This window comes from Microtus ochrogaster, chromosome 16 (genome assembly GCF_000317375.1).
Source record: "Microtus ochrogaster isolate Prairie Vole_2 chromosome 16, MicOch1.0, whole genome shotgun sequence".
In the NCBI taxonomy this organism is placed as follows: Eukaryota; Metazoa; Chordata; class Mammalia; order Rodentia; family Cricetidae; genus Microtus; species Microtus ochrogaster.
In genome coordinates this window covers 8,011,176-8,035,531 of record NC_022018.1, presented here as the reverse complement: position 1 = coordinate 8,035,531, position 24,356 = coordinate 8,011,176, and the positions used below count along the sequence as shown (strand labels likewise).

Below are 24,356 nucleotides of genomic sequence, written 5' to 3'. Positions count from 1 at the left end.
GTAGATATGGGTCTATTTTCATTCTTCTACATGTTGATATCCAGTTATGCCAGTGCTACTTGTTAAATGTGCTTTCTTTTTTCCATTTGATATTTTTTGCTTCCTTGTCAAAAATCAGGTGTTCAAAGATGTGTGGATTGATATCTGGGTCTTCTATTTGGTTCCATTGGTCCTCCTGTCTGTTCTTATGCCAATACCAGGCTGTTTTCAGTACTGTAGCTCTGTAGTAGAGTTTGAAGTCAGGGATTGTGATGCCTCCAGAAGTTCTTTTATTGTACAGGATTGTTTTGGCTGTCCTGAGTTTTTTGCTTTTCCATTTGAAATTGGGTACCGTTCTTTCGATGTCTTTGAATAATTTTGCTGGGATTTTGCTGGGCATTGCTTTGAATCTGTTCGCAATTAGTTTCTAATGGTAGTTCTCATCCTCCTATTCCTGGACTTCATACATTTCAGCCTTTTAAATTGTTTCCTTAGGAACATTAGCTTGACTTTCTGATTCTTACCTTTACACACTTAGAAACTTTAAAGTTCACTTTTTCTGTTTTGTTTGGTTTCTAATGTAGACTTACTATACTTTATGCTCATAAACTTTAAAGTTCTAGCTACTGCACTAAGCCTTTGAGTGGCTTCACTTTGCATGAGTAGAACATTTCGTCACTTGGTCTAGGTTTATAAATAGTAAGCAGGCTTTGCCACCAGAGTAGCAGCTGTGAAATTAGCTCTCACAGTGCGCCAGGAGGGTGTCTCTGAAGCTGTCTGTCTCTGAGACAACTTTTAATTTTGTCATGCATTCCCACTCCTAGAAACTGACCTGGCTGACGGCAGCTCCACAAATAGAAGCTCCTTTAGGAAAGTCCTCCCCCGGCAGAGTGGTTCTGCTTTTCTGTATTTTGTGTTCCACCCCTCCCTCCATGACAAATGCACGACCTAATGCTGGGCGTTTATTCGCTATGCTCCCTGAGACCTGAGGAAGCCTTCTAAAGAGAAGCCATAGGTGTGGAAATACTCCGGAGACAAAAATACACATTCCTTTCTTTTAACAGGTTCCTCTGGGTTCCAAATTAGTCCACTCTTACAGGTTCTAGTAAAGTAGAAGGCCTTTAATTAGACCTATTTAAAGACCCGCTGCTCACATAAACTAACTGAAGAACAAGAGAATTTCTATAACAGCGTGTGTTATAGAAATAATGGAAAGGAAAAGAACCAGCCAGGACTGCAGTGACTGTCGACTAGACAGCGTTCCTAATTTTCTTCACTCAGAAACAAGCAGAATCAACAAGCTCAAACCTCACTATGCCTTGTTACCCTGGCAACCAATTATACAACTTTGGGATTCTTTGGTACCAACTGCTGCAATCTAGATGCGTGTCAGCAATGAAAAAAGCAGGTTTCTAGATCTGAAGCCGTTTCTGTTGAGTTAGAATGCCAGTGGCTGAGGCTTAAGGATCTGATTTCTTCTTTATTTTTGAGGCAAGATCTGTGTTCACAAGAACTCTTGTTGATGCAATCCTCTTGTCTCAGCCTCTCAGGTAATTGGGATCATGGGCATCACTCCAGCCAGAAGTCTGATCTGTTGGTTTGTTTGTTTGTTTAGGTTCCTTGGGTAACCAAAATGCAATGCCTGCCTGCCTGCTTGCCACTGACACTATATTTAGAAACCGGAGGTCCTTGGTGATGAAGTGTTGTTGCTCTAACCCTAGTTCATTCACTTGTAACGTTCCTTTCTGGTCAGCACCTGAAGTTTCTATAGTGCAATGACCAAGCAGTATTTAGTCCATTCCGCTTACTTTTGCCAGTGATGCCTCGCATGCATGAAGCCCTGGGTTCAGCCAGGACAACCACTGTAATCTTAGCACTCAAGAGGCAGAGACAGGAGGAGAGGTGTCACGATGTCTGTCCCACCAAATGAGAGTCAGGACCATTTCCCAGACTCTGGTCAATTTAAGCAAACTCTGTTTTCTGTCAGACAGGGCTATCTCCCTAAAATAGGATTTGAAAATATATCCCCAAACATAGGAAAGGTAGGGTTCATATAGTCCAAAAGACTGTAAGATTGGAGGATTTTCAAGGCTTCAGAGATTTCCAGAGGAATTTTGGTCTTGTGGGAACGTGGCTGAGGATTTTTAAATTATTTGGCAGAACATCTTATCTATCAAGATATATTCAAGGTGTGAGTCAAACTCCATAAGGTGGGGAGCATGCCAAATTCCAGAACAGGTTAAAGTACAATTGACTTGAATTTTGCAGCAAGCAGAAATGAACTTGTGACCTTATAACAAGATGACTTCCATCCTTAAGATGGAGTCAGGCTGGCCCAGCAATGGTCATCCTCAGCTCCATAGCATAAAGGGACACTCAAGGCCTGCCTCGGCTAAATGAACTTTTGTTTCTGAAACAGAAAGCAGAGTGGGTTGTAAGAGATCAGTACAGTGGAGAACAAAAAAGTAAGAATGGAGCAGGGGATGGAAGACAGCACATATTTTATAAGATGGTAAGTGCTGGGCTCATGGGCAGGATGGCGTGTGAGTACAGACATCAAGACTGTAAGATTGGAAAGAGTAAGACAGAGAGAGGCGAACCACAGAGACATCTCATGCAGCGGGTTCTAGGCAGTCAGAAGAATCTTTCATTCATATTGTCATTGAGTTTTAGAGTCAAGGTTATATTAGTCTAATAAACTAAGTTGAGTAATTCTGTCTTCTTTCCTGTTTTTTAAATGGTTGATTATCAGATTTTTTTTTCCCTTTGATTATTGGAGGGGCCGTGAGGGAAGTGGGAATAGCTGAATAGCTGAGACAAGCCTTTTCTATATAGCCCAGACTTATCTCAAACCCAAAGTCCTCCTGCCTCATCCTTCTATGTGCTCTACTATAACTAATTATACCATGTTTCTCATATCTAATATTCTTTGTCTTTTTCTGGATCAGTTTTATTATACATTTGTCATTTTTAGTAGTTTTCTGGGGATGGGGAATGATTTTTTAAATTTTCTCATTTTTCTTTACTTGGGCTTTAGTTTTCAGTGACCTCGAATGGAGATGCCGTGTCCGTGTGTCCCACTATTAGTTCAGTCTCCTCTAATGGAGATACCGCATCGGTGTGTGCACTATTAATTCAGTCTCCTCTAATGGAGATGCCGTGTCCGTGTGTCCCGCTATTAGTTCAGTCTCCTCTAATGGAGATACTGCATCGGTGTGTGCACTATTAATTCAGTCTCCTCTAATGGAGATGCCGTGTCCGTGTGTCCCGCTATTAGTTCAGTCTCCTCTAATGGAGATACTGCATCGGTATGTGCACTATTAATTCAGTCTCCTCTAAGGGAGATGCCGTGTCCGTGTGTCCCACTAATGACTGTTTTGGCTGAAACATTAGCTGCCAGTTGTCTCTGGTGCTAGAGGGACATTATTCTTTCTGTAAGCAGTAACTCTGGCGCTGTGTGGATGTTGTGCGTTATTCTTGCCCAGTGAGTTTAACTGTCGATGATTTCAGTCCTGTTTGTTTCACCAGAGCTTATCAAATGATCCGCCTGTCACACTTCCCACATTGTCTAGCTAGTTTTATTCTGTAAAGGAAGGTTTCTTTGCCAGGCAGTGGCACACACCTTTAATCCCAGTGGCCGAGAATCTCTGTGAGTTCAAGGCCAGCCTGGTCAACAGAGCAAGTTCCAGTACAGCCAGAGCTAAACAGACAGACCCTGTTTCTTCAAGGTTCTTTTTCTCTTTTAATTTTTATTTGATCCAAATGTTTGTTTTTTTTTATTTGCTTGTTTGTGGAGTTTACTTTTTCAGTGAATTTGAACTAATTAGTTGTTGTTGTTCTTTTTGACGCTCAAATTACCCCGCATGTGACTAGTGAGTGCCCTTCATACTGTCCCTTGAGTCCTGTTGACATGCCTTTGTTGTCCTGGAACACTGCCTTTGTGGTACAAGATTTGCCAAGCCTACCTTGTGCTCTCCCAACCCAAGGTCTGGAATTGGCCATTTATTAGTGATCTCATTTTCTATTCAATGTTTTTCTACTTCACGATTTCTTGTCTTCAAAGTTTAACATTTTTGCCGTAATAAAGTTGCATATTTGATTGTTATACCTTTCACTGTTTAAGGGGGTTTTATGTTGGGCCCTTTGGAAAGTGGTAAATGGTGGGTTTCGCTTCTGATGGAGTGATAGTGTACGTGAGAGTTAAGATTTTAGTAGGCATGGGAGTGAAGATGGGGAGTGACAGAGAGCTTGCTGAGCGTTTATAGGGCCCTGGCTCAGACTCCCAGACCACAGCCTGGGAGTGATGGTACTCATCTATAATCCCAGCCCTCTAGAGGTAGAGGATCGGATGTCTAAGGTCACCTTCCACTACACAGCAAGTGTAAGCCCTGCGGGAGATTCATGAGCCTCTAAAAAAAGAAAATCTTTTCAGTTAGGCGTTAAGTATTCTCTGGATTCAAGTAAGCTCAGTTTCAAGGCTTCTCATCTCCGAAGGTAGAGTTTCAAGACAGATTTCTAGTGATATTCTGGGTTATAATTTAATGCTCTAGGCAAGAGTAGAGGGCTATTGATAGATCAGCCATAGACACTATAAAAATGCAAAAACACGAATGAAAATAAATGTGAAAAATCTTCATTATTTTGACTGCAAATAATTACTCAAAAATCAACTGTATGATTGAAAGCAGAAGGTGAGGGTCTGAGGAGATTACCATAACAACTGTGATGACTAATTCAATCTAGTACAAATCATTAAAGCCTCCCTCCCCCCAAATTTTAAAGAATAACTGTTAAAAGGATTTTTGTCCATTTAGTCCGTCTTGATAAATTTTCTGTTTTGTTGTGTTTAATTTTTGATTGTAAACTCCTTACTATATAAGCAACATATGTAGCTTACATTCTCAACATGATTGGTAAAGTACCGTGAACATACTTGGGCAGTAGATATCTCTCGGCTCTGGGGTCCTCCCCAACAGCTCGGGTAAAGTACCGTGAACATACTTGGGTAGTAGATATCTCTCGGCTCTGGGGTCCTCCCCAACAGCTCGGGTAAAGTACCGTGAACATACTTGGGCAGTAGATATCGCTCAGCTGCTGAGGTCCTCCCCAACAGCTCGGTGCCCCTCTGGCACCATCGCTGTGCAGCTGCCATCTCTAGCACAGAGCTGAAGAATCGGGCATCTTGACTAAAATTTTTTTGTTTAAACAAGGCAAGGCAGTAGAGTTTGAATTGGCGGTTTTTCTACTTTGGCAGTTTTAGGCTTAGCCTTATCCAAGTGGTGATGATCTATCTAGTACTTACCTGCTCTCCAGGACACGCCCAGAATGCCTAGCTTACTTCCCCGAATAAGGAACAGTGGGTGATTCTGTAGTTTCTTCTCCATGTCTACCAAATGTTTTTACATTCCATTGCTTTTCCTTCCTTTTTTATAATAAACTATCCCTTAAACAGGAAGCAGGGAGCTAGGTGGTAGTGAAACCTTTAATCCCAGCACTTTGAAGCAGAGGAGGCAAATTTCTGAGTTCAAAGCCAGCCTGGTGTACAGAGTGAGTTCCAGGACAGCCAGAGCTACACAGATAAGCCCTGTCTCAAAACAAATAAACAAACAAGCTAACAACAAAAAAGGAAAGCTTTGTTGTTATGAGCTGTTATTTAACTTTTGATTCTATTTTGTAGAGTTACATATCCCAACAACATAAGAAAGTGTGGTGATAAAATAAAATAAATTTTATAACTGTTCTATGAATAAATTAATAGCCAACATCTATCAGCTAAGAAATATCTTTCTTTCTGATAGTTCCTTCCTTTCACGATGTGCTTCAGTGCTTATGAAACCCAACAGTGTCTCCCACCTCGCGTCTGGATTAAATATGTAAAAGTTCAAAGCATTTCTTTCCTCGTTAGCTGTATGTAGTGTTTCTGATGTTGCCAGGCTTCTTAGTGCTCCTAGAAGTGTCTTAAGGACTCATACACTTGTTATAATGTGTCATGTCTGTTTTCTTTTGATGGCTTGAGAAAGAATAAGATCTGTAAAAACACATTTCATAAATATCTTGATGTGGTACCTGTGTTAAAAATAAAGAGTACAATTACAAGAAGCAAAGACATCTCCCTAAGTTTGAAAAATTTTGATCATACCACCAAAAATGTTCCTAGGATCTTCTGCCTATTAAGCCAGAAAACGAAAACTCCCATTCTGAAAGCATGGATGCATTTGAAAAAGTGAGAACAAAATTGGAAACTCAGCCCCAAGAGGAATATGAAATCATCAATGCCGAGGTAAGCTGCGCTGAGTCTTCTGTGAGAACCGTATAAACTGTCAGTTCAGAGCAAACGAGCTACCTTGTAATTCGTAGACATAACATCACAGTCTTGTTGCATGTGGCCTCAAGCATGCTGCGCATTTCAACTTTAAACAGTAGGCAAAATGTTCTTAAAATTAGAACTTAAGATAAAGCATGGAGAGCCTAGGCAGTTTGGATGCTCAACTTACTAAACCTGGATGGAGGTGGGCGGTCCTTGGACTTCCCACAGGTCAGGGAACCCTGATTGCTCTTCAAGCTGATGAGGAAGAGGGACTTGATTGGGGGGGGGGGGGGGGGACAGAAATCCTTAATAAATAAATAAATTAAAAAAAAAGATAAAGCATGGAGCATGATAGATGGATTCTGGGTAGATGCTGGAGAATAAGAGCTCCAGTGTGGATTGGTAGCAAGTCCACGGAGGCGCATATAAAGCGTCATTTATTTATTATTCCCAAAGCATCTATGTTGTATCTACATTTTATAAAAGGAACGTCACTGTAGTAAAGCTAAATAGTCACTTTATCAATCATAAATTTTCAATCGAAATAAATTGAACAAAGAGATTGAAAATCTTTTCAGTAAGACTGGAAAGCAGGCCAGAGATTAGAAGTGAAAATGGCATATATAGTAAAATATGCAGAGTAGTAACAATTCCAAATTCCAGATATGTCACCTGAAACCAAGTAAGCCGATCACTCACGTTTGAGATGTATTAGACAAGAAGAGCCCTGTAATGTTGATCACTCACAGTGAAGTTGTTAGACAAGAGCCCTGTAATGCTCATTTCTCGACCTCAAACCCTGTCTCACCACAGCGTACCTGGTATCAAATCAACCAGGGCTACACAAGTGATGGCAGGGATTTTGAAGCAAGGGTACCAGGAAGTTGATTGGCTTTCAAACTCGCCACAGTTTTCCCATCTTAAAGATGCCACTTGACATCGTTAATTGAATTCCACTCTACAAGTATTAGATGAATGAGTATAGATTTTGTTAGCTCTTGGTCTGCATATTAGAAACCACCAACCATTCTGAATGTAGGACAGCTGTTTCTTGCTACCTGTGTTGTAAAAATGGTCCATTTCCTATTTCCTATTCAGTAGATCCGCCTCTTATGATATGATAGGTCCCATCTTTTCATCTGAAGTAGTCAAACTATTAAATAACTAAGTAGACTGGGTGGTGGTGGCGCACGCCTTTAATCCCAGCACTTGGGAGGCAGAGACAGGAGCATCTCTTTGAGTTTGAGGTCAGTTTGTTCTACAGAGCGAGTTCTATGATGGGGCCCAAAGCTACACAGAGAAACCCTATCTCAAATAAATAAATAAATAAATAAATGAATAAATAAGCAAGCTACTGTAAATAAGTCATGTTTCTTTTCATCGTCAGATTAAGCATGGCGGTTTTGTTTATTATCAAGAAGGTTGCTGCTTGGTTCGTTCCAAAGACGAAGAAGGTAATTTGAACAGGAAGCTTCATAGTAGTTGTTCAAAGCTATTAGATTTCTTAAAGATTATACCTAAGTTTTTTTAAATATCTGCGTCAACTTAAACTGGTGTTAAAAAACACACTGAGAAGCGTTAACAGAGCGTGGGGATAGACTCTGTCACATTTTATATATGTTCTGTGTCGCAGTGCTAGGTACTTCATGTACATTATGTGAGTCATTTGTATTTTGTCATTTCTGTAGTCTGTAAATACTAGACCAGCACTCCTCAACCTGTGGGTCGCGACCCCTTGGCAAACTTCTGTCTCCAAAAAATATTTACATTATGGTTCATAACAGTAGCAAAATTACAGTTATGAAGTACCAGTAAAATAATTTTACAGTTAGGGAGGTCACCACAACTTGAGGAACTGTGTTAAAGGGTCGCAGCGCTGGGAAGATTGAGAACCACTATACTAGACTGTTGTAATAGCTCATAGATTTATACATAGAAGAGTATTGCATAAAATATTTTTAAGTAATGATTGTAGGAGGACCTCAGTATATGGCTTCAAAATGCTAAAATTTGCAAGTATATGTTATGGAGTTCTCGTATCCCTGCCTACCTTTATGCAGCAGACAGTGATAATTATGAAGTCTTGTTCAACCTGGAAGAACTCAAATTGGACCAGCCCTTCATTGACTGTATCAGAGTTGCTCCCGATGAGAAATACGTGGCTGCCAAGATAAGGACTGAAAATTCGGAAACATCCACCTGCATAGTCGTGAAGCTCAGCGATCAGCCTGTAATGGAAGCGTCTTTCCCCAACGTGTCCAGTTTTGGTAAGCCCCAAGTCAAGCCCCTTGAAAAGGCAGCCACAGTGAGCTGCTCGCACTTCTAAACGTCTTTAGCCCGCGGTAGGGAAGAAGATGGTGATGATCAGGGCCTGGTCCATCTCTCTTGACTCCACCTCTTCCTATGGACTTCTGTTGTGAAATACTCCCTGCTTTAATTATCTAAGTGGGTCACTTTAAAATTGTGCTCATGGGGGACTGGAGAGATGGCTCAGTGACTTGGAACACATATATTACTCTTGAAGAGGACCCATGGTCAGTTTTCAGTGCCCATGCTGGGCAGTCCACAACCACCTGTAACTATAATTCTTGGAGGATCCAACAGAGACCCACATGGAGACACATACATAAACATAGTAGAAATTAAAAAAAAAATATTTCATAAACTGACAAAAGGCTTTGTGGAGAAAAACACTTGCCACATGCTTGGCCTGATTTTTTTTTAAGATTTATTTATTTATTTATTTATTTATTATTTATTTATTTATTTATTTATTATACAGTATTGTCAGTATTCTGTCTGCATGTGTGCCTGCAGGCCAGAAGAGGGCACCAGATCTCCTTACGGATGGTTGTAAGCCACCATGTGGTTGCTGGGAATTGAACACAGGACCTTTGGAAGAACAGGCAGTGCTCTTAACCACTGAGCCATTTCTCCAGCTCCCGCTTGGCCTGATTTTAAGCCCCAGAACTCATGGTGAAAAGAGACAGCCAGTTCCAGAAAGTTCTTCTCTGACCTTCACACCTGCACCACGACCCACACACATACTTCATACACTCGCCAATAAATAAAGTAAATAAAGCATATCTTAAATAAAGCCGTGTTCATGGTTTTGAGATACTTCTAATCTAAGTCCCACATGTATATTCTGTTCTAGAGTAATTCTCAGCCAGTTTATCATGACAGCTAAAGTGTTGCGGATGCTGCTTCTTGATAGTTTATTCAAGTTTAAAGTTGCTTATTTTTTATTACTTGTTATCATGGAGACCTATTATAGCACATTTCTTAGAGTCACACCTGAAGACTAGAACATGTTGAGCTGACATCAGTGAAAACTGGCATTTTAGTAGTAGATTTAACTTTAAATTTTATTATTTATTGTCTTGAACATGTTCACACTTTGTCTTCCCTTTACATTGCCATTATTTTCTGAATTGCTTAATTAGATGCTTTTGCATTGAATTGAAAATTGAAATGATATTCTACCTAATGCATTCTTTGGTATGTGTGAGTCATCCTGTCTTTCTGTTTGTCTATCTATCTATCTATCTATCTATCTATCTATCTATCTATCTATCTATCTATCTATCTCTGTCCTCCCTGCCATGTATCTGTGTGTCTTTGTCTGTATCTGCGTTACATGCATGTGAGTGTGCAGGTGTAGGTATCCATGCTTGCTCATGCAATGGCCAGAATAAGACATTGGCGTCTTCCTCCATCAATCATCCCCTGCCTCAGTGCTTTGAGACAGAATCTGTCACTGAGCCAGGAGCTTCCCATTTTGGCTAAGCTGACTGGCTAGAAGGAAGCTCTTGTGATCCATCTCTCAGCACCCCCACCCCCACCCCAGGAAGTCCTGGGGTTACAGCCATGCACAGCTTTTTCTGTGAGTGCTGGAGAGTCAGACTCAGGTACCCATGTTTCTCCCAGCTCCTGCATAGTGAAGTCTAGGAAATACATTTTTGCATCAAACCTCTAAGATCAGAGTTCACATACTATAGTAATGACTTACAGTGACTGTCAGCCAGGTGGCAGTCATGATGTAATTGTGTGCAGATCTCCGTTGGCAGGCTCTGGAGAAAGGAAGGACCCTGCTAAAATGAATTCGGTAGCTTGAGCTGTCTACACCCTGGAAGCAGACATTGAGCACAGTGGGAGAGAAAGTGATCAGTGTTTCTTCAATTAAGCAGCCATCTCCCAAAAGCAAATGTGACTTTACCAATATCTTTTTTTAACACTGAAGATTATGGATTTTTCTTTAGGTGGCTGATTAGACTAAGTAATTGAAAACTTGGACCGCTGTAGTGGTGTTTTATGTATGTTCTCTGGCTTATCTATAAGCACAGGTTTGATTCAGTCAGGTTTGTGCTATATACAGGTTTCCAGGGCTATGCTATATACACATTTCTTCACTTGGCAGTCGGCAGGCAACCTCTGAGAGCTACACCTTTCTAAACAGCATGCAGGGAGGTGTGTCTAATTCCTCTCGTTCCTCCCTTTCAGAATGGGTGAAGGATGAGGAAGATGAAGATGTCTTATTCTACACCTTCCAGCGGAACCTTCGCTGCCATGATGTGTATCGAGCCACATTTGGTGACAACAAACGTAACGAGCGTTTCTACACAGAAAAGGACCCAAGGTGCCAGAATGCTGCAGTCACCCTCTTCTCCAGAGTAGTCCCCGTCCTAAGTGCTGATCTTGTCTCGAAGTGTCGAGAACTGAAGAAAATTATTATTTTATTATTCTGCCTTTTAGAACTTTAGACTTTGCCAAATTCTATCAATATGGGATACCTGATTATGAAAAGATTATAAATATGGCCATAAAGAGCCAAGGTTTTATCATCTTCATTTTCGGTACTTCAGTTGTTGGTTATTTAAAAACAATTTTTTATTTTGATGGGAGAATATCTCTTAAATTCATGTCCAGGCAAGGGCCTACTAATATATTCTTAAAGGTCATTCCTTTTTAAATATTGACTTTGTTTTCAAATATTTCTATTTCTAGAGCATAAAATCCATATATTCCAATGAACACTGCATTGTGTAGATTCTGAAGGGAACGGTCTATGCTAAATTTAAAAATTTGATCTCTAAGTCACTGAATAGCCAGCATTTATCCCTCCCCAGCACCCTCACACACACACACTTTTTTTTCCTGGAAGAAATTCTATTCACCAAGAACAGAACTGAATTTTTAAAAGCAAAGACTCTCCAAACCCAACGGTCTAGTGAAATGGGCTCAGAGAAACCCTGATCATATGATGTATATTATATTGGTATCATACCAATCACTTGACATCTTAGAAATTTCCAGAGGAATTTTAGCTGTATATCTGTAATGTTTTACAAATTAATATCTTTTATCCAGACAGCTAAAGATTTATGGGAAGTAAACAGCAAAGTGGACAGCTATGTAGCTCTTCACCCATTGCTTCTCTTTATGTTGGAATCTGGCTCTTCCATTAAGAAAGAGAATTCGAGGCTGCTGTGGTAACACATGCCCTTGGCACACACCTTTAATCCTAGTACTCAGGAGGCAGAGGCTGCTGTGGTAACACATGCCCTTGGCACATACTTTTAATCCTAGTACTCAGGAGTCAGAGGCAGATGGATCTCTGTGAGTTCGAGGTCAGCCTGGTCTACACAGTCAGTTCCAGGACAGCCAGAAAAAATAGTGAGACCCTGTCTCAAAAATCCAAAAGAAAACAAAAAAGAAGAAAGAAAAAGAATTAGCTAAGAGTAACCCTATTCCGCCTACAAGGGCTTAGCCGGGAGTGTCTTCTGCTTCGCCTACGAGTGGTTCTGTATTCTTCACTGGTGCTCATAAGATTGCCCTTGAAGAAACCGTTTCTTTCCTTGTTAAATTTTATTTTATTGTATGGGTATTTTTCCTGTATGTGTGTCTGTGTAGCACATGCATACCTAAGACCCACAGAGGCCAAGAGAGGGCATTGGATGCCCTAGACCTGCAGTTACAGACAGTTGTGAGCTACAATGTGGGTGCTGGGGATTGATCCCAGATCCTCTGGAAAAGTAGCCAGTGCTCTTAACTGCTGAGTCACCCATCTAGCCCTCCAAAAGCAGTTCTTGTTCAGTTTTAATATATTGTAATATTTCACCTGCGATGCTTTTCTTCCCTTGCAGCTATTTTGTTTTCCTTTATCTTACAAAAGACAGTCGTTTCCTCACCCTAAATATTATGAACAAGATGACTTCTGAGGTGTGGTTGATAGACGGCCTGAGCCCTTGGGACCCGCCAGTGCTGATTCAGAAGAGAATACATGGGGTCCTTTACTATGTCGAGCATCGAGATGATGAATTATACATCCTCACTAACGTTGGAGAGCCTACAGAATTCAAGGTAGTTCTCCATCCTGCCTGTTCCCATTGGGATGGCTTTCCCTCATCAACCTGCCTTGCTACAGGAGAGAATGGGGGAGGGGCTTAATGTGTGATTGGCACTGCCTTCCTGTGCATTGCCAGTCCCATTTCTCTCCCCTTAGAGATAACATTTCAACCTACTGTACTTGTTTATAACGTCAGTAAATGACACATTCTGCAGCCACACTGGTTGGCTTAAAGGAGCACAGTCTACCTCCCGGTTGTGAGTTGGCAATTGGAGTAGTCTCAGGCAGGCGTACCAATGCATCCATGTCCACTGGTTGACTGTTGGCTATCATGGCTATCACTGTCTCACCAGCACGCTAACCTGGGCTAACAGGGTGACATTCACACTTTGCCCCGATACAGACTAACTAGCGGTCATTAGTGTGGTCCCTTCCATGCTCTCATCCCCGAATACTGCGGCCTTAGTGCTGTGTCACCTGCATCTCTTCTAACCTTGTTCATACAGCTGATGCGAACAGCAGCTGATGCCCCTGCCATTATGAACTGGGATTTATTTTTCACAATGAAGAGAAATACCAAGGTTGTAGACTTGGACATGTTCAAGGACCACTGCGTTCTGTTCCTGAAGCACAGCAACCTCCTCTACGTTAACGTGATTGGTCTGGCTGATGACTCCGTCCGCTCTCTCAAGGTACATCTACTCCCAGCAACACACAGTGCAGCTTAGTAGAGCATCAGAATTGGAATGCCATGTACTTTTATTAAAAGAAATTTAATTTAAGTGGATTTTAACACACTGGCTTTTATCAGGTCTAGATTTATATTAGAATGTCTTGAGAGACCTTGTTTTAATGCTGTCTTATTAAACCTCGGAAATAGAGTTGGGGTCAGTATGTTTTCCTTTCCATATAACCGAGACCTGACAGCTGCTTGCCCAGGCCGCAGCCCAGGACAGTACCACATCCCTGTATTTCCACCACATGCTTGTATCTGCATCTTCTCTCCTTGCCAGTTTTGTTTTCCATGCAATATACATCTCCTCCCTTTCAGTGTATGACGTCAGTGGTCTCCATGCACAGAGGGATGATAATAGCATGTCTAACTAGCTAACACTGTCCACGGCTGCCAAGACAAGACCAAATACTGTCAGAAATGAACCTGATGAATTAATGAATGGCAAACTTACTGTTTATGTTCAAAGTAGCATTAAGTGAATTAAAGTTACGAGCCCTGAAGAGAAGGCAGCCTTCATTCTGCCTGAGAGGGAACGAATTACTGAGTGGATTGACCAGCAGGCAATAACACTCCAGTATTGTCAGAATTCCTATTAAGACACAATCCTAGCCAGGCGGTGGTGGCGCACGCCTTTAATCCCAGCACTTGGGAGGCAGAGGCAGGCGGATCTCTTTGAGTTCGAGACCAGCCTGGTCTACAAGAGCTAGTTCCAGGACAGGCTCCAAAGCCACAGAGAAACCCTGTCTCGAAAAGCCAAAAAAAAAAGACACAATCCTGCCAATTCCGTGCCTATTTATATTGAATTCCTATGTACAAAATATCACATACAACATTGTGCAATAGTAAAACAGGGGAATAAAATACCTGGCCTTAAAGAATTAAGTTTTTATGGTATTAGACAAAAAAGCATTAAGTATAAGTTAGTTTTAAATAAGTGGTTTCAAAGACAAAATGTAGAATTTAAAGGAAGGGATGAGTTTCTGGCTCAGAAAAACTTTTGTAGAGACAGACTACAGTGGATAGACAGGAATTTAATATGTCATATCCAAGAATGAGAAAGCCATTCAAACACAGCTCTAAGCTGAAGTCCATATATCTTCAGGGACCCAACTCTTAAATGGTTTTGCTAAAGCAGAATACATTTCTGGAGGATGAAGTTATGACATGATGTTTTTTAACTGGTGTGAGTAGTCTGTATAAATTATAATGTCAGGAACAAGTTATTTTTAGTAGGCTGCAGAGATGGCTTAGCAGTTAAAGCACTGACTGCTCTTACAGAGGACCAGGGTTCAATTCCCAGCACCCATATGGCAGCTTACAACTGTCTGTAACTCCAATTTCAGGGAACCTGACACCCATTTTAAAAAAAAACTTATTTTTAGTTTGAAGTGTTGGGGCTATACTTCATGAGATTATTAGGTAACTATATTAGTAAAGATTGAAGCAAATGGATAGGAACCAGGGAGATAAATTCAAGATTGTTACAGTGGGAGCCTGTAACAATTAGAATTCTTGAGTTGCTCCCTAAAATCAAATTGCTAAGTTTAACATTGAATCTCTTAGATGTCTGTATAGGTGTCCTGAAATAAAAACAGTCATCATTTGAGGACGTTCCTTCTTGTCTGTCTGCTGTGTTTAGAAAGCTGTTAAAGAGCATATTTCCTCGTTGCAGTCTATAGAAGTAGGGATGGTAAATGCGGAATTTCTAGTAATGCATTTATTACAATTACATCGATCAAGAAAACTGGGAATACCATGTAGAGATTTTCTGCTATAAATTAGATTTATTGGGGCTGGTATAGCCCAGGCTGGCCTTGAACTTCTGATCCTCTTGCCTCCACCTCCCATGTGCCAGGATTATCGGCGTGGACCACCACACTTGTGGTTTTATGTGGTGCCAGGGTTTGAACCCAAGGCTTTGTGTGCTGAGCAAGCACTCTGCCACTCCCCATGACTAGACTTCTAAGTAAATATGACCTTTTCTTCTTTTTAATAAGTATTCTTAGTTAAAGGTATTCCCCTACATACGCACTTGCTGTTTCACTACAAAAGCTGTCTTTAGTTTCAGCTCTATTGTTTATCCCGTCACTCTCTGTAGGCCCCTATTCTGCCCTGACTCTTGTTCTAGGTCCTCATCAAAGAGAATCAAATGCTTAGTACATACCATGTGCTACTTAAAAGTAACTTTATAATTATGTGATGCTGGATAACACTGATAACTACCCATCGACCATGCTTTACATAAAAGACAAAACCTTTAGCCCCAGTGTGAGGAGTTAATAACATATGCCTAGGAGATACTTGACCGAAAGATCTTTCTTAACATGATCTCCAGCAATGGGAATGTTAAACTTTTCTTGTATTAATTTTTTATCATCGGTCATCATGTCATCGGTATTTTCTGATTTTTTTATTTGATTGTAATACCTGGAAAGTAAATTGAGGCTGTTACATTATAGCACTAGGGTGCAAAGCCAGGTCCTTGCGCATACTGGATAAACTCAGCCACCGAGCCTTACATCACCCTCACTCCCGAGCCCAGGAAATGCTTTGCTCTATGCTGTCATCAGCTTTCTTTGCCGGAGACTCTATTTCCAGGCCAGATTTCTTTCAGTACATTACAGCTTAGTAGGAAACATGGCTTACGATGCCCTTGAGACAGCTAATATTTCTGCATCAGCTGAACAAATGCTTCAGAGTCCTTGGTCTTGGAACAGTTCTTATGAGACTAAACGTTGGTCCCTTGGTTTTAGAAAAACTCAGACTTTGATTTGTTGGTAGCAGTTGTCCTAAAGCTGGAACAGTGTATTCCTAAGTCATAGTTGAGTTTTCCTGAAAGGCAGGTAGAGCTCTGCTGTAACTGTGGGTCCTCGTTAGTTTCCCGGGAAGTAGACTGGGGGTTCACTGGGGAAATGCGCCTGACCACTCTGCTCTCTGGCTGTAGTTTCTGCAGGTGAGACTCTGCCCTCCCGGTCCCCACAGCCCTTCCTCCCTTGTTCAGTAGTGCCCGCCAGGGATGTTGCTGTGCCAAGACCTCTGATTTTCTAAGGAATTTGCTCTTTCTGCAATTACCCAGAAAGAGAAAGGCACTTTGCTTTTCACGTTCTTACTCTTGGCCCCTTTCGACTCTGTCAGCCTGCTTACCAGGCTTGTTTAAAAGGTGTAAGTGGGATATTAGTGGAAGGCTTGACGCTGGACCCTGCTGCTCTAAGAGAATAAATTTTGATTCCTTTCCTTTCTTCTTAAAGTTAAGAATCTTGAGCATAATAGCTCTGAGTCTCTCCGCGTCATTGTGCCTGGAAAGGTTTTGTTCTGCACAATGGTTAGCCTCGAAGCTAAAGTTAGAAACAAATTGGAAGTGCTTTAGTGCTGCTGAGCCCGTTGGTAGCCCTGGAATAATAACTCTCATCACTGGCTGTCCGGGCAGCAGGATAAGGACTGGTGGGAAAATCATTGCAAACATTCACGCGAGGTCTCTCGTCTGTTCGAGCGGGACTGGCGGCTGTTACAGGGGTAGGACGCTTATTTCATTTGCTCTTATTCCTAGCCCTTTGGTTCTTTAACACCCAAGTTTGTACCCAAATAAAGCTGATATGAAAAAGCAATTTCATTTAAATCTAGGATTATGATAAACTCATTTCCTACATTCTTTTGCTTTATTGGTAATTTATATGTGGTTTTATTTGTTTACTTAAGATCTGTTTTCATAATGAAGTAATTCATAAATGATGATCACGTGGTAACAGAGAGTAGGTCTCCACGACGTATCGTTTGGAGCAGACTCAGAAGCTTTCTTTTTAACTAGTGGAAATTTTTTGTTCTTCAGCTCCCTCCGTGGGCCTGTGGATTCATAATGGAGACAAATTCTGACCCAAAGAACTGCCCCTTTCAGCTTTGCTCACCAATACGACCTCCAAAATATTACACATATAAATTTGCAGAAGGCAAATTGTTTGAGGAAACTGGACATGAAGATCCAATTACAAAGACTAGTCGTGTCTTACGCATGGAAGCCAAAAGCAAGGTAGGTGTGTGATCCCTGCTTTCAGCTCCAGATATTGCAAGTGCACCGTGCCCGAGCCCTCGGCATCGGGGCCTCACCAGCACTGTTTGAAAGTCCCTTGTACTATAAAAGATCCAGATGATCTTAGAATGCATAAATTTTTCCTTTTAATTTTAACATGCATTTTTTTAACATGGACATAAAAATCTCTGACTTGTATGCTAAGCCTTTCATTTCACTTGCTTATATTTGAGTTAATAAAAAGAGTAAATAGTCCAAGTTGGTGTGCCCTGCTAGTGATAGCTGGTTAGAGTAGACTGGGCAAATACAGTCCCAGCTGTCATGAGGCTTCGCTGTAGCAGGGGCAGTGCCAGAGGCCGAAGAAATCTCCTTACGATGCATTGACAGCTACAACAAAAGCATACTGAATACACTGGAAGTGTGGTAAAGGGACTTCACCTAGTCTGGCAAGAGCCAAGCGGTCTTTTCTGAAGAAGTAATATATCTGTCTTAGTTAGGGCTTCTATTGCTGTGGTAAAACTCCGTGACCATGAACAAGTTAGAGAAGACAGGGTTTGTTTCTGCTAGAAAACTGATATTCTCTTCCTGGTACCTACATGTTGGCTCACAGTCATCTGTAACTCCAGCCCAAAAGAATGTGACACCTTTGCCGGACTCCGTGGGCACTGCACACATGTGATACAAGCATACATGCAGACAAAACACCCATACATATAAAATAAATAAATGGCTTTGATTAGATTAGTAGTTATAGACCTTTGAAGGATGCAGATAGCCGTCAGTTGGCCTGAGCGAGAGCTGATGTACCAGTGTTGAGCATTTTGACATTTCCTAGGCTCAGTCAGCACGTTTGTAAATATTCAAAGATAAGAATTGTCAATATCTAGCCTTAGGCATAGGGAGTATGTTGTACTAAAATTTCCAACCTAAGTAGGCCATTTGTCTTACCCACAAGACAGAAGTTAATACCAGGCAATGATGAGTGCTTGTCAGAGTTATTTCCTGCTGTGAGAAACTGTTCCAGTGGCTAAGCCAGCCCTGCTGCTCTCTGCTGGCTGATTATAGGCCAGTGGGTAGCTGAAGCCGGAGCTGCGTGCGCAGGCGTCCTGGGCTCACAAACCTGACGGCACACGGGGGAGGGCACATCATGACACTTCAGACTGGGGCGGGGCCCAGCGGTAGAGCCTTTGTCCAGCAGGTGCACTGGTCCCGAGCACGGCAAAGAAACAAGCAGCAAAGATGTTTCCTTACATGCTAGTAATTCTTCATTTCCAGGATGGAAAATTAGTGCCGATGACAATTTTCCACAAAATGGATTCTGAGGACTTGCAGAAGAAGCCTCTCTTGGTACATGTGTATGGAGCATACGGGATGGATCTGAAAATGAATTTCAGGCCTGAGAGGCGGGTCTTGGTGGACGATGGATGGATCTTAGCGTACTGCCATGTTAGGTGAGTCAGTACACTTCTCCTGGCAGATGAGCACTAGGACATGGTGATGACAAGTGCGACAATTATGTTAGGGGACCAGGCGCAGTGGCACATGCTGCTAACCCCAGCACTCGGGATGCAGAGGCAGGCGGACCTCTGTTGGAGACTATATAGGGAGACACTATCTAAAAAAATCCAGAACACAAAAAACAAAAACCAATATATTAAGGGGCAAAAGCTTACCTTCTTGGTGTGGATTTTGGATTTATGTATCCCTAAGCCTAGTAGATCTTGATTCAGATAGCAGATTCGTTTGGTTCAAAAAACAAAAGAAAGTTTTTCAGACCTTTGAGTAGATTCTGCCATGTTTGTACTTGGTAGTTACATTATTATTTCCACCTATTCTCTTGACTTTAGGTTTCTGTCTCTTGGCTCTGTCTTTGTAGCCACAAACTCATAACCCTTCAAGCGCTGTGATTCAGGTTTGTCCATCGATTCAGCCAATGTAGGTTGTTGTTGTTGTTGTTGTTTTTGTTGTTGTTGTTGTTTTTAACAGAGCCTCTTTAAGCTGAGCTTCCTTTTCTCGTCTGATTCCGATCTATTTTAGCTGTTCTCGGAACAGCATTATCATTTTATTTCTGCTTAAAATCTCCTCCGCCGCTATCTCCAGGACAAAGTCCAGATTTCTTAGTAAAATTCTCCTGATCTGGCTTCTGTCTGTGAGGTAGCGCCTGGCTGCGTGCCTTCAGGTGGCATGCTCTGCTCTGTCCTAGCAAGTCTGTGTTTTCACTGGGTCTCAGTTTCCCGTTCCTTTCCTTCCAGGAACCCGCTTCCTTCACAGCTCAGTCCAATGTCGTTTCCCGTGCCTTTGTGCTCCTGACTCAGACGCCCTAACCTCTTTCCTCTGCTCAGGTAGAGCTTAAACACTTGTGCCACGCTGCAGCCAGCATGCCTGGTGACTGTGGTCTGCTATTTTCAGGCCCTCTGAGCTCCTCCGTGGGCAGTTCTGCTGGCGTGTATCTCGAAAGTCTGTCCTCAGACAGTCCGTAGTCAGTGGCAGTGGGTGCTCAAACATAGCTGTTGAGTCAGTTTTTGATTGACAGTTGCCAGCTCTTTGTTTCCTATAATGGAAACTGGTTTAGGCTTAGCAGGCCAGGTAGTCGCTGTTGGATATTCCTTCGTGCTGTTTTCTCCCAGCCTTTAAAAGCACAACAATCCTGAGCCTGTGATACAGTTGCTGATCTCCACTGTATCGCTTCTGTTTTCTTCTACTCCAGGGGTGGTGGAGAGCTGGGCCTCCAGTGGCATGCTGATGGCCGTCTAACAAAAAAACTCAATGGCCTTGCCGACCTAGAGGCTTGCATTAAGACGCTTCATAGTCAAGGCTTTTCTCAGCCAAGCCTAACAACTCTGAGTGCTTTCAGTGCTGGAGGAGTGCTTGCGGGAGCACTGTGCAATGCCAAGCCAGAGCTGCTGCGAGCCGTGACTCTGGAGGTGAGTGCTCGCGGTTCTCAGCACAGGCAGCCGGGCCGCTGGTCACAGAGGTGAAAGCCGTGAGTTCTAAGGCAGAGCAGAGCTGTTAAGTTTAAACAGAACTGTGTCTCTAGGAGAGCTTGTGAAATTATCTTAACCCACTGTGTGTTCTTCCCTGACGATCATCTTTTTGGATCTTGCAGGATTTCCGTTGAGGGAGTAATGGCTCTTCCCACTGAGCCTTTTCTATTGGTCAGAACATATAGAAAGCCAAAGTTATATATGGTTCCAGAAGTCTGGTGGAGCCCTTAATCTGGATGCAGTGTCTCCTCTGACTTGTGTGTGTGACAGCGTACTGTCCAGCCACATTTTATTCCTAGATTTCGAGACTATTATTAGATAACCCATTATTTTGTTTCTTTCATTTCCTGGCTACATAGCCGGTCAGTCGGGTCTCATGCTCATCATCCTCCCCAGCCTCCTAAGCAGCGGGATTCTAAGTGTGTCCAGCACACCTGGCTTACACACTCCATCTCGGTGCTCTTTTGGGTATAGTCCTGTACTTTGATTGAACCATCAGTTGAGAAAATGGCCTTTAGTCTTTTTCCTGTTCTCCAAACCGTGAAGCATCAGGCTTCATGTCTGTCTTCTGCTTCCTCCGTAGACATCTGGAGAATAATGTCTGCGCAGTTCAGAGTAATACTTTTCAGTGTGTGTGTGTGTGTGTGTGTGTGTGTGTGTGTGTGTGTGTGTGTGGGGTGTGTGTGTGTGTGGAGTGTGTGTTTGTATGTATGGTGTGTGTGTGTTTGTGTGTAGAACAAGATGTAGTAAGTTAAATGAGTATTAAATAATAATTTGAACTGGAAATCTGTTTTGAAAAAGATATTTATTATAGAGGAAATAAACATAGCCACAAAGAATCATTTACAATATAAAATGCAGCTAACCTTGAATTTTAGAAATTAGAAATAACCAGAAATGCATATGTTAGGATATTTATTTCAATTGCTTATTACAGTGAAGAATTGGGGACAGCCTAAATATTCACCACAAAGTGTTCATATATGCATCAACGTCATTGAATAAAAGCGCCCAAGATTAGGGCTCACTGGAGCAGAAGGGTTTGCTGGAGTGTTAGGTGTGAGTAGGTGTGTTCAGGGCCAATGCTAGAGGCTGCAGAGCCAGGGACAGGACTGACCCGGTGAAGCTGCCACTGCTGAGCACAAAGCACCTCACGCTGCTATTGCTGCTTCTGAAAACCGACAGATGTCACACGTTTCCTGGCAGATCCTCCATGATGGCCATTTGTGCAGTAGAGCTGGGCCCTCCTACCGTGGCTGGCAGCTCTGTATGCAGAAGTCCATCCCGCTGGGCGGCCGGAAGGAATTACTGCTCCCCAGACTCTATAGATGGCACCAGGAGAGAAAGCTGGAAAGCATATGCTCTAAAAAAATAGAATTTTAGATGAAAAAAAGCAATTTTCCTTTAATTAAATGTGTTTATTTATTTTTATTTTATATGTATGGGTGTTTTGCCTGCTTGTATGTTTGTGTATCACATGCATTCCTGGAACCCTCAGAGGCCAAGAAAGGGGTTTGGATCCCCAGAAACTGAGTTATGGACAGCTGTAAGCCACCATGTGGGTGCTGGGAATTGAACCTGGGTCCTCTAGAAGACCAGCCAGTGCTCTTAAGTGCTGAGCCTTCTCTCTACCCCTTATAAATGTTCCAATAGTAATTAAGGCCAGTAGACGTTTTTCATCTTCTCTTCCCGTGGCTATTTTCCGGATCCTATCTAAGCACGATTTAGGGGTTTTACTGTGGAGCAGAGTCTGTACGCTCTTGGTGCTTTTCTCGCTTTCGGACGTTCTAGGCATCCTCGGAGAGTAGCAAAACCTGGTGTCAGAACTTACTTAGTGTAGGGTTCAATACTCTTAACATATTTATTGTTTAATGCAGTCAGTCTCCAGATCTGAATTTCTGTCTTTCAAAACGGAAACCCATACCCTTGACTAGCTCTCCATCCCTCCCTCCCGGCCCCTGGAAACTCCCCCTGCCCTCCGCCTGCACCGTCACCTCTTGTAAAGCAGCGTCATGCCAGATTTACCCTTTGATAACACTTATCTCACTTAGCTGACCCAACATTGCATTGCAAGAGGTTCCAGACTCTAGTCCGCATGCTTGCACCACGGTTTGCTTAAACACTGACCTAGTTCCACTGTAAGACCCTGTCTCCCCTCTTTTGGGTATATCTCTGGAAAGACGTGGCCAGGTCAAAAGGTAAATGTCACTTTCATTCTTTTGAGTAACTAGCATGGTTTTTGCCACAGTGACCACAACCGTTTACGCTCTAACTTGCAGTGTGAAGATGGCACAGTTTCTGTGTTCATCGCCAGCTTGAAACGTTCTGAGTTCTCTAGGGTTGTTTTAATATAGTAGCCATCCCAATGAGTGCAGAGCTGTACGTGTTCCTTTAGTGTGAGTGAAAATAGAAAAGGCACCAAGTGAAAAACAAAACTTGTGAAATTGGGATGTACATTCTTTCTCGTTCTATAAATGTCTCTTACGGAGTGTGAGTGCTCTCCAGGCAGCTGGCAGTTACCAGCCCTAGTTCAGGCTGAGCTGCGTTCTTCCCTCCTCGGTATGTGCCTCTGCGGTCGACTGTTGTGGGGTTCATGTTTAGCAACCCTTGAGTCAGTCTATGTTTGCCTTTTTTTCTTTGACTAGGCACCTTTCTTGGATGTCCTCAACACCATGATGGACACCACACTTCCGCTGACACTAGAAGAGCTCGAGGAATGGGGGAATCCTTCATCTGATGAAAAGCACAAGAACTACATAAAACGCTACTGCCCCTGTCAAAACATCAAACCTCAGGTAGGGAGCCGCAGGTGCGACCCACTGTCCTGAAGCAGTCAGTAGAGAAGACAGTTGAAAGACACTCACTGAGCTGAGGCGAGAGTTCAGAGGGCTCTCAGAGCTCGCTCTGCTTCACCACGTAAACATCCTTTGGTGTCATGTCTGCCCCTATTCCCAGTTTGCCTCAGTTTAACACCTCAGGGGAACGGTGTTCTCATCCCCTGACCCAGTCTAACTCAGTTAGATGAAGTCACGATCTCTCTGGACAGGAACCAGGTAGCCTCGCACATAGGACTGAGGCTTACCCAGAGTTTCAGATGAGAAAACCCTCCTAGCACGCGGGGCACAAGCGAGAGGTCATTCCTTTTCTGAGCTACAGAAAGGATGCGGGGTAACGTAAACTGTGAATGTGTTCTGTTTTAGCATTACCCCTCGATTCATATCACGGCTTATGAGCACGATGAGCGAGTACCTCTGAAAGGAATTGTGAACTACACTGAGAAACTTCAGGAAGCCATTGCAGAGCACGCCAAGGAAGCAGGTGAAGGTAGGAGGCCGCCTGACCAGGGAAGCTGGCTGACGGGACTGCCCTCAGCCAGCAGCAGCCCTCATGCACCGACCGGACTATCTGCTGACCCCTCAGCTGACGTCCATGTAGCTGTGACCACCTCAGCACTTCAGGGATAATGTTAAAATAAAGCAGGCAGGACTCAAAGCTAAAAGTAAATGTTCAGTATAACTTGGAGATCTACACACCCTGCTTTAAGATCTTTCATTTTCATTAGAAAGAATTCTTCTGGGACTGGAGAAATAGCTCAGTGGTTAAGAACACTCTGTCTACTCTTCTAGGGGACCCGGGTTCAATTCCCAGCACCCACATGGTAGCTCACAACTGTCTGTAACTCCTTTTCTGCTCCAGCGGATCCTGCATGCCTGTGGACACATGAGCTCACACAACCACATACAAAGAAAAATGAAAAAGAGTCATTCAAAATAACTCTTTGCCTTAAAACTGCATGTTAACATGTTCTGGGTTTGGAATTGGGAGGGACCCGCCTAAAAGTCAGAATCTCCCTGTACCCTTTTCCAGTTCTCACTCTGCATAGCTATAGCTGCTGTTTCAGGGTCCCACCACAAACCAATGACTGCCTCCTAGGTCACAGCCACTGACACCCCCTCCTAGGTCACAGCCACTGACAC

General features: G+C 42.6%; 1 protein-coding gene across 6 annotated transcripts in view; it reads left to right on the top strand.

The window, feature by feature from the left end:
- The window catches only part of Prepl (prolyl endopeptidase like), a 31,556-nt gene that overhangs the window by 3,343 nt on the left and 3,857 nt on the right, over window positions 1-24,356 (top strand). For 3 of the 6 annotated variants that reach the window (XM_026783097.1, XM_005354691.3, XM_013348986.2), the window contains 11 exons: window positions 6,137-6,259; window positions 7,674-7,740; window positions 8,347-8,553; window positions 10,790-10,925; window positions 12,433-12,649; window positions 13,142-13,327; window positions 17,198-17,395; window positions 18,671-18,846; window positions 20,103-20,319; window positions 23,025-23,174; window positions 23,580-23,703. In XM_026783097.1, the coding sequence (XP_026638898.1) occupies window positions 6,137-6,259; window positions 7,674-7,740; window positions 8,347-8,553; window positions 10,790-10,925; window positions 12,433-12,649; window positions 13,142-13,327; window positions 17,198-17,395; window positions 18,671-18,846; window positions 20,103-20,319; window positions 23,025-23,174; window positions 23,580-23,703 (1,801 nt within the window). The remainder of the gene's footprint in view (window positions 1-6,136; window positions 6,260-7,673; window positions 7,741-8,346; window positions 8,554-10,789; window positions 10,926-12,432; window positions 12,650-13,141; window positions 13,328-17,197; window positions 17,396-18,670; window positions 18,847-20,102; window positions 20,320-23,024; window positions 23,175-23,579; window positions 23,704-24,356) is intronic. The other 3 variants (XM_005354692.3, XM_005354695.3, XM_026783098.1) reach the window with 2 other exon arrangements.